The sequence below is a fragment of the Cryptotermes secundus genome, unplaced genomic scaffold (assembly GCF_002891405.2).
Source record: "Cryptotermes secundus unplaced genomic scaffold, Csec_1.0 scaffold3621, whole genome shotgun sequence".
Classification (NCBI taxonomy): domain Eukaryota; kingdom Metazoa; phylum Arthropoda; class Insecta; order Blattodea; family Kalotermitidae; genus Cryptotermes; species Cryptotermes secundus.
Window position 1 is genome coordinate 55,977 of NW_019741342.1, and position 10,146 is coordinate 66,122.

General features: G+C 35.3%; 1 protein-coding gene across 5 annotated transcripts in view; it reads right to left on the reverse strand.

Moving 5' to 3' along the window:
• Positions 1 to 10,146, reverse strand: part of LOC111872751 (anoctamin-4) — a 61,637-nt gene that overhangs the window by 41,984 nt on the left and 9,507 nt on the right. For 3 of the 5 annotated variants that reach the window (XM_023866920.2, XM_033754824.1, XM_033754823.1), the window contains exons 4-5: positions 4,397 to 4,579; positions 3,217 to 3,315 (exon numbers count right to left, since the gene is read on the reverse strand). In XM_023866920.2, the coding sequence (XP_023722688.1) occupies positions 3,217 to 3,315; positions 4,397 to 4,579 (282 nt within the window). Of the gene's footprint in view, positions 1 to 3,216; positions 3,316 to 4,396; positions 4,580 to 5,566; positions 5,699 to 10,146 lie in introns of those variants that run through there. The other 2 variants (XM_033754826.1, XM_033754825.1) reach the window with 2 other exon arrangements.

Genomic DNA, 10,146 nt, shown 5'->3' on the forward strand with positions numbered 1-10,146 from the left:
TGTTCCCTCAAGTAACCTCCGAAATACGGCAGACCCTGTCAGCCAGAGAATTAACTTATTATGTAATTATGTGCACAGTGGCAATGCATGTCTACAAACATTTCTCAGTATACCAAAATTACAGAAGCCTGAAGTAATATTATTAAGATAAACGCTGTGTCAGTGCCAAGAAGCAGTTGCAATTTGTATTGTGTTGCATAACTATTTGATTAGTTGTACTCTTACATGTTACTAAGGTAAAATGTATTTGGATGAGTGGTGTTCAGTAGCATAACAGAGTGTCAGAGGATGGGGTAACTGTTCAAGGTTTGTTACTGATGGAAAAATGTTCTGCCTTAACACTGAACTTTCTTGTGATGGATATGACGGTACTACAAGATCAGTTCGTTAACATTTGCAATGCTGTGATGGTGATACATCATGTCAAAATGAAAATAGCCTTACTCTGATTGACTAAGTATGTGACATCAGTCAGAAGAAATTTACACTACCATCTCTTGATAGTTGAAGACATGCATTAGAAGGTTCCAAACAAAGGCATTCACAAATATAAGAACATATGTAACAAAACATTGTGTGTAGAAAGGGTTAAATTGGACTTGGTCAGTAAAGTTAATTTTCACAGGTTCTGTAATATGGACTTCAAAACACCTTGGCACTAAAAGAGGACATTGCTGGTTTCTTGTTGGATGAGGGTTTTCTTGGCCATTGGTACTTTGGCATTAATCACAAGTATTACAGCATGTGCACCTGGATATTAAGGCAGTGCTTGTTGAGAAGTCAAGGACATGTGTAGGAACTGACTTTCCAGAGAACTTGCCAAATCTTGTACAGAGTATATTTCAGTAAAAGATCAAAGTTGTCCCTGTGCTTAACAAATTAAGCACTACAACATGAAGGCACATGGGGGAGTGGATCTATAGATTCACACTTTCTTGACCTCGACACTAGTTGGAGATGAGTGGTCAGCTTCACAGCTGGCTGCTTTACCCCCGGGAAATGAATCCCCAATACCCATTGGATAGGAGGTTGGGTGGACCCCAGACCCAGTCTGGACGATGTGGAGAAGAGAAAATTCTTGACCCTACTGGGACTTGAATTCCAACCCCTCGGTTATCCAGCCCATAGCCAGTTGGTATACTGACTGCGCTAGCCCAGCTCCCACATTTCGGTACACATATTTAAGATATATCACTTTGGTTCCTCTTAAAATATGATCTTGTGTGCAGATGCATCTCTGCACTTAACCACCGAAATTATCTCTGGGTGTCTGCTTGTGTATAATTTAATGTACTGTTTAAGGTGATACTTTTTCTGAATTAAACATTTTAAATAATGAGAGTTCATTACATTGCATAACAAAAGGGGAAGGAAGAAGTATGTTGGCCTAACCCCAAAATCATACTGCCCTGTGTTAGCCCACAATATACAGAGTGTTTCACGACTTTGGGGCATAACTACAGGAGGTGTTTCCTAGGTCTTTGTGATCAAAAAAGTTCATATAAATGTGTGTCCGATTTTGGATGGTTATGGAGTTATGACTGTTTTTTCATTCCTGTACACGCCCTCGTGTGAACTGCGTCTGTTATCTGGTGGGTCGTTATTTTTGGCCAGCTACAGACAGAGCGTTCTCGTTATCTCGACACTTGAGAGGTACCTAAGGCGTGGTGGGTTGGTATGTCCAGCGCGGTTCACAACTGAGCGGCAGCCTGTGTTGCGGCCAGCGGTGGCATTTTCGAAAATCAGCTTTAAGCACCAATAAATTCAAATTAAAGGTAATTTCATGAAGTTAACTTTACATTCATACTTTAAATATATCATGTATTATGCTGGTTTATTATTTTGTTCCATTTATTGTCAGTAATCGTTACCTTCTATTCTGAGTTTAAAACGGTCATAACTTTGTAACCGTCCAAAATCTGATACATGTTTATATGAACTTTTTTTTGATCACAAAGACCTAGGAAATTACCTACTGCAGTTATGCCCTAAAGTCGTGAAACACTCTGTATATGCCACTGTAACATCTCTGTCAACTCCTACTTCAACCTCTATAAAGTCCCTCCAGACCTTGAAACCTAAGACTTTATCTCCTGAATCCACTGAGTGACACTTTGGCCATAGAAGAGAAGTGAAAAGTTGAAGATGATCTCCATCACCATCAAGTAACAATTCCTTATACGAACTATGCGCTCAGGATTGTGGTGGTTACAACATGTTGGATTTGAGATTCTCACAGCAGTGTCTATGAAGAATACTGTATTTTGGGATGTAATGCCATGTAGTCTGACAGAAGTTTAACAGTGCTTTGGAGGTACATACTGCCTCAATCTTCAGGGTTGGAAAGTAAGCCAAGCAGTAGATAGCCAGCAGAGCTCTTGTTCCTCTGAACCTTTGGTGGACTTCTACTGGACTATGCAAATAATACCCCTCATACTAAATTATGGTGTACAAAGGGCCCTTAAATTAACTGATGTGAGAGAGTCAAGATACAATGAGTTCAAATTGTGCAGAAGTGGGTTGAAGTAATAGAACAATGGCAGTATATTATCTTTATTGTTGATTAGCTTCATCAGCAATACAATGTATAACTGCGCTTTGAATCTCTGTCTGCATTTGAACTGTTCACTGACTGTCAGCCAATGGTTTGTGTTTGGAATGAATGAATATCAAGATGGTAATGTAGAATTATATAGAAAGCCCCTGAAAACTTTATACTTCAATTTTAAATGTTCACTGACTCAAACTTTTGTTTTATTGCAGCAGTGTGTTATGTTTCAGGATGTGAATCAGTGAGATCTCGATAAGATCTGTTTTCAAAATGCAGTTTTATATCTGGCTTGTTTTTGGGTCAAGAAAAAAGTCAATATAAGCAATTAAATAGTAATTGTTTATACTGACTTTATACTTCATCAAAAAAAAAGATGAACACCTGCATTTTACTATTTATGTTTTAATCATTTTAAACAACATTGCCACGTATTCTGCTGGAATCTGCGTCCATGGGTGAAAAAGTTCTCAAAGCTTGCTTCTGTATCTTGTTTAGTATTCTGCCTACTATATAAAATACTATTAAGGCCAAGTTATCCAGTTAACATTCTTCATACCGTAAACTTTTAAAAGGTTTCATGTATACTTTGTGACATATTAGGACGAAATGAATACAGTGATGGAATACTTTATGTACAGTATCTATAGACTGAAATTCTTTATTACCTTGATTGGCATCTTCATGTTCATGACCTCAGCATACCGAGTCAGGGCCTTCCAGGGAACATGCACTTTAAGGAAGAACTTTTCCTGGTCGAATGCCATCTAGGAAGGGAAATGTTTGGGGTTAGAGGAAAGGTTTTCACAGCTTAAATCAATACCGTTACTTGTGGTTTCTGATGAATAGAATATTACATATAATTTATTTAGTATAAATAATTTCAGTAGCTTTAGTGTTCATACTCATATATATTGTACAACCTTTCTACATTGGTCTCAAAAAGTACATATTGTTGGAAGTTAATTCCACAGCTTATAATTTTCAAATTGTGGATAGTATAGAACAGTTGTTTTTAAATTTGTTGTGTTTGTTGACTCTAACCACAAGCTTCCAAAGTGCAATTTTCCCTTCATAAGGGAGTACATGGTTTCATAAAAGGGATTTTTCTTGTATGCATTTCATAGTGATCTGATACTACAATTTGACATGAACCACAGGATTTATAAAAGAATGAATCTGAATTGTTTTACTTACTTAATCAAAACCAATGTGAGTTGTACCCCATAACCCAGAAATTTCTGTGATATTTACTGTGATAAAACTTAGACTGGAAGAAAAATAGCTATGCAAAATCAGGTCATCAGATATCCAAGAAACTAGTAAATACTTTCAGTCACTCCCATGATATCTCATCTTTTACAAAACACTTCAAGAGAGAAAATGTTGTGATCCACATATTATGTCTCTATTGAGCCACTTCCTTCCATATCTTTCCATTATTTATCAACTATCATATCATTTCATGCAGTATAATCTTTACAGTTCACAACATTGTTGAATAAAACAGATAAAACCAAAACCTTTTCCAAGATCTTGGGCTCTCATTAGAAATGAAACTGACTAACCTTCATGTTCTAGTAATTCTTCCATGCTGCTCTTTTTTTATTCTAGCTTTTGTAGTTATTGGATCAATTTGGAGAAATGTTGTTACTGTATTTCAGTATGTCTACTGATTCTCTTTCAGGAGGTAGGTATATATGTGCTTCAGAATGGTGTAAATGGTAGAATGTATGTACAGCATTTACATCTCACATAGGGACAGAACATTGTCTTATATTACAGATAAACCTATAAGTCGACCAGTCAGTGTTCAAAGGTTGAAATCTGCAGTTTGGATCGACTCACCTGCTTTTCCTCAAGTTCCAGTTCTAGTCCTTCCTTTATAAGATTCTCCTGAAACACCCTTCTCATCTCCCGTCTAGTGACCTCTGCAAATGTCATTACACCATAATCCTCTTCCTCATATACCAGCACCATGTCAATGCGTCGCTTTCCATCTCTGAATAACAAGGTTTCTGTGTCTGGAAGCTGGACAGACAAAACGACATTGAAACTGTGCTGGTTACCTTTTTCAGTCTGTAATATTTTGAATTTGTTGCAGCATTCTTTTCTCCATTCTCCATGCTGTTGCTGTAAGGTTTTTGTTAGCCCTCATTTTTATTACGGAAGTTGTGAATGTGGTTCTTGTCTTGGAGACTAGCTATTCTGACTAAAGTTTGTGATTTTTCTTAATTCTTTGAAAAATGCTGGGTTGAACTCTTCCTTGGATGTATGACTTAGTTCATCAGTCACAGTCATGCTGCAATATGGTATTGACCAAGCATTGTTAAATAACCCCCCCCCCCAAAAAAAAATAATAGCCATATATTTTTATAATTCACTGTGTATATTGCAAGTCTATTGTATCACGTCTGTGTTTATGTCTCATTGATTTATTGGCTTATTTTCATTAAATCTGGTATGATGGTTCTGCCACTGAAGGGTAATATTATTAAACTTCCAAGATTCTACATTGATGTTAGCATTGTTCCCATTTTAAAATGCTGATGACTGATATTCTGGGTTCATCTAAGAAGAGAATTTAAGAGCAGGATTACATTCATGCAAAGTTTAATGAAGATTACCAGTTTGCTCGTATATTATTAGAAAATGTGCATTTGCACACATACATACATACATACATACATACATACATACATGCAGACACATGTGCTGTATCTCGCACACATACGATTATAACATTTGTCACCCCTGTAACATTTCTGTTTGAGGATATGTTTTGAAAAGTTATTTAAAAGCTGCGTTTTATCACGTGTTAGGTGCATTGTTCCCATACATCATTCAGTCTTTCTTTCTGAACTACATTTTTTCTTCCTTCCAAATATCTTGGAATCACAAACATTTTAGGGATAGTTTTAAAACATTCTTAAGTTCGGAACCCATGTCACCCTAAAAGGCTGCTATCCTGTAAACCGCTTTAAGGAACTGAATAAATATTTTCAATGGCTGTCTTACAGAAACCTTTTGGCACTCGATGTGAGAAGAATTGCTGTAGCTTGATGCATCTTGAGATTTAACCGCAGTGCCTACAGATTGCTCAACTTTTATGTTCCAGCAAGCCATATTTTTGTGTTTTGTTTCCTTTCGTTTCAGTATCACCAGTGCTTTACAGCAGGAAGTGTGGAGTGTGATAACAATATCCTGATAGCTGGGTATCTGGTATGGAAAGTGAGGGAAGCTGTTAATAATGAAGTATAGTAACAAAAAGGTAAAAAACTGAATTATAGCAGGAATGTTTATAGTTAGAACATTTTTTTTGTTGTTGTGAGTAACAATTATTCTGCATACAGTCTTCCATGGTAGTTTATGAGGAAATTGGAAATGCCAGTGAAGGGGGAAAGGAATGTGGAAGCTGCTTCCAAAAGCGTGCTTATATATACAAGAGAGACTGTGGTTGTATTGAACCAACCTGATCGCATACTTTAGATGTGAAATTTCTGAAGCAGCTTCAAGCGGTTTTAATTTTTTTGTACATTCTATAAACATTAATAAATTGTATAGCAACTGAATATTGTCTTTATACATTTTATGAACTGGGTTACACTGGCTCGCATAGGATTCACTGCTATCTTCTAATATTCCTCTATCAACCTTAGTTTATTTTACTGAATTTGGTTAGTAATTTAGTTTAGTTGGATGATTAGTTTAAGTAGTTGGTGCTGTTACCAGTGAAATAAATAGTAATCAACAGAATTTTCTTTATTTTGGTGCATTTTCCATTTACTAATAAGAACTCATTAAAATATTTAAGTACTGGGATTACAGAAATCCTCTAGGAATCATATACAGCTAATTGATGTTTGCTGTTAAATGGATAAAGAATTTTATTGTGTATTATTTTGTTTTTATTTCATTAATTATACCATATATTTGTCTTATTATTTATTATTGAAGGCAAGTGTATTATTGTTATACTTATTGTTTTGTTTTGTAGAACAGTATATTGATTCAAGCTTGATCTGTAAGAAGTCTTGTATGTGGGTGTGGCAAAACAACACAATTCATTGGCTCAAGAAAACCTACTTAATAGATGTAGTTTAAAATTTGGTGACCATTCTCTCTCAAAAGAATCTTGTAATTATTTGTCAATCCAGTTCTGTCTCACACATGGTTCACAATGTAATGAGGTAGCTTGATAATTTTCTTGAGTGTTGAAGTACATCTTAAATTTAATAGGTGATAACCAAATCAGGCCCCAAAAAGAATGCATGAGGGAATTACTGGTGGATCACTGAGGTTGCACGTTTACATTCCAGGTGGGGCATGAAAATATGTTGTTTTTTTTTTTGTGTGTTGCCATGTGTATGTAGAAGCCATATGCCTCCATCCAGGCAGCTCTACCAAATGCCTAAAAGGATTAGATGTTTCAGAAATCAATTCTGAATCAAAAGATGTCAAAGGGCCATGTTATTTGGGTCCCTTGGTGACAGAATTCAGATATTCCAGAACAGCACTAACAAATCCAAATTGTATTCATGTAAAAATTAAGAGCAGACTAAATTCGGGGAATCCGCACTACCATTCAGTTTATAAAGATTAAAATATACAAAAATGTAATGTTGCCTGTTGTTTTGCAAGGGTATGAAACTTGGTCTCTCACATTAAGGGGGAGAATACAATTAGATTAAGGATGAATGGAACAGTAAGCCATCCAGTATAACAGATTGTGCCAATTATTACTAAAATGTAGTAACAAAGATGTCAAAACTAAAACTAGATTATATATGTATGAGAATAGGACATAGTATATAGAATAATAGATTGACTTAAGAGGAGGATTTAATGAAAGGCTGCAGCAAGTTGCATAATGAGAAACCATATAATGTGTACTCCTTACTGTATACCACTAGAATCGTTAAATCAGAATGGTGGGATGGGTAGTGCATGTAGCATGCATGGAAGAGAAGTGCATATAAAGTTTTTTGTAAGGAAATCCGAAGGAGGGAGATTACTGTGAAAACCTAAGTACAGATGGGATGATAATGTTAAAGTGTATTTTAAGGAAATACGGTGGGCGGTGTATTTACTGCGTTTATCTGGTTCAGGACAGGGACTAGAGGTGGGCTCTTGAATGTTTGTGTTCCATAAAATTCTGTAAATTTCTTGGTTAGCTCTCAAGAAGGATGCAGCTCCATGAAGTTAATTTAGTTACTTAGCTAATTAGTTGGTCATTTAATAGGCCAGAGGGCTGTGTCCACAATTGCAAAAGAACAAGTGGATTATTTATGGCATAACTAGATAAAACTTTCTGATTTTATTTTATGGGTCAAAAATTTGTAGCAGTGATATTTCATTGCTTACTGAGACAGTAGTCATTCCTGTTCATATCAAGTTCTTTACATTCAAAGGCATTCTGCAGCCGTAATGGAAAATGGCTTTTGTAAGGTTTAGTAACATGTGGGCGTATGTCAAGGAATGAAGAATATATATGTGATTTGCATAGGAAGCATTTTAAATCAATTGTTGTTTTTCTGAAAGAATTCCTTTGTCGTACCTTCTGTTATGTCCACATAATATATTGTCAGTATTGATTAATACTAGCTGATTCATAAAACCCAATGACTAGTTCTATTGAGCCAGTGCTTTAGAAACTAGGGCATTGCTACTAAACACGACAGGAGACATGCTGTTACTCTTTCCCGTTACTGTATCATAATTCATTTCTTGTGCCGTCAGTCATTACTTTTAATCAACTATTTAATATTACTCGGTTAATCATTAAATTAAATGGTTAATAGTAACCTTTTCACAGAATGACATATTAGGTGTAATTTGTATGTTGGCAATTTCTGATCCATCATTTTCAGACGTGTACTATTTCTGATTCTAATTGTATGTCTCAATTCAGAATGTTCTTCTTTTTCTTCAAGAGCACTACAATCCTTTACATGTAATGCAGCAGCATTGTTAACTTTAAAATGACTGCCATGCTTGACGAAGTGTCCCTAACATGTCACAAATGAATGCCATATTTTAACTTAAATAAACTAAGGAACAGAGAAGAAAGAATGAATATGACCTGACCTATGGACACCTCATATTATGAAGTACCTAGTTTGACCCCTTGCTGGGAAACCTGCTACCCTGGTTGGAGTTTTTGTGCGTTTTCACAGACACTACAGGTAAATGTCAGAATAATGTCTTAAGATAGGCCACATTGGCTTATTCATATTCTCTTTGCATTCACATTACATCCATCTATCCATCATTGAGAGATACATATCCTTTGCTGTTGGTGAAGCATTGTTAAACTAGAAGATTTATGAAGAACTTGTGACATCGGCTTTCCTTCAGGTGCTTCACTCTGTATGGATAAGTAAGTGTAAAGTTGTCCTTGTGCTTAATTAAGCACCATGCCATGAAGATATTTTCATGCATGTGGTGTGATTATAGATGGAGTGTGGATCGGTGATTGAATTCGTTCACCACTTTAACACATGACTTGTGACTACAAGTAACTATAACACTATCGCTGATATACACAATCTAGAGATCACTGTAACTGTAACACATGCTAAGCATTTTTCAGTTTGTGTTCATGTTCATTTATTTCAAATTCAAGCAGATCCAGATACAGGTTGCGAAGTATATTCACAAACCATTGGATATATTATGAGTCACATATCAGAACAAATGTTCCAATTAATCATTGGAACAAGTCTAGGCAACATGATGTAAAATATACATAACACAGGTATAGAACATAAATAAATATGATTACAAAAAACTGAATGCAAATGAAGAACGTATTAACTATTTATACAATAAAATTCCTCCAGTTTTTAAAAACAGTGCAACACCAGATATCTTCTTAACGAACCCTTAAAAAATTTAGGTATGTGTACAAGTTCTTTTAATTCAAGTGGTAATTTATTAAAAATGTTAATACCGTTGTAGCAAACACCATTTTGATACAATGATAGAAAGGAAGTAGGAAAATATAAATTTTCACAATGTCTGGTCTGTACATTATGCCTATCATAATTAGTAATAAAAAGATTCCTATGTAATTTATAATGTTATACTGTTACATTGTGTCCATTTTTTATTCATATATTCACTGCCGTCTCATGTGGAACACACCCTAAGGTTTAAAAATAAAAATTTTAAGATTTTAAAACTTGTTTCAAGTTGTATGTCTTTAATTAACACATCTGTCGCCTGTTTGGCTATCATCAGGTGCTTTATTTAATTCATTATGTGGGTATGAAACTCATCCCTCACTCTGAGACAGCTCTGTCAATCACATGACCCTCTTAAGAATCTGTTATTTTGTTCAGCCCTCACATCAGATTATGAAGGTTTCTCAGACATGTTTGCTTTTACTAGAATAAAATAAGTATGGAGAATTCTAAACAATATGAACATTAATTAAATATAAATTGTAGCAGTGACATGACTTGGGTCATCCTGTTCTGTCAACACTAACAATAGTATAAAATGCCTCACAATCGCCTCACACTGGATAGTGTTGCAAGTCATTTTGTACTATAGTAATAACAGTTCTATATATAATACGCAATGTAATGTTCAGT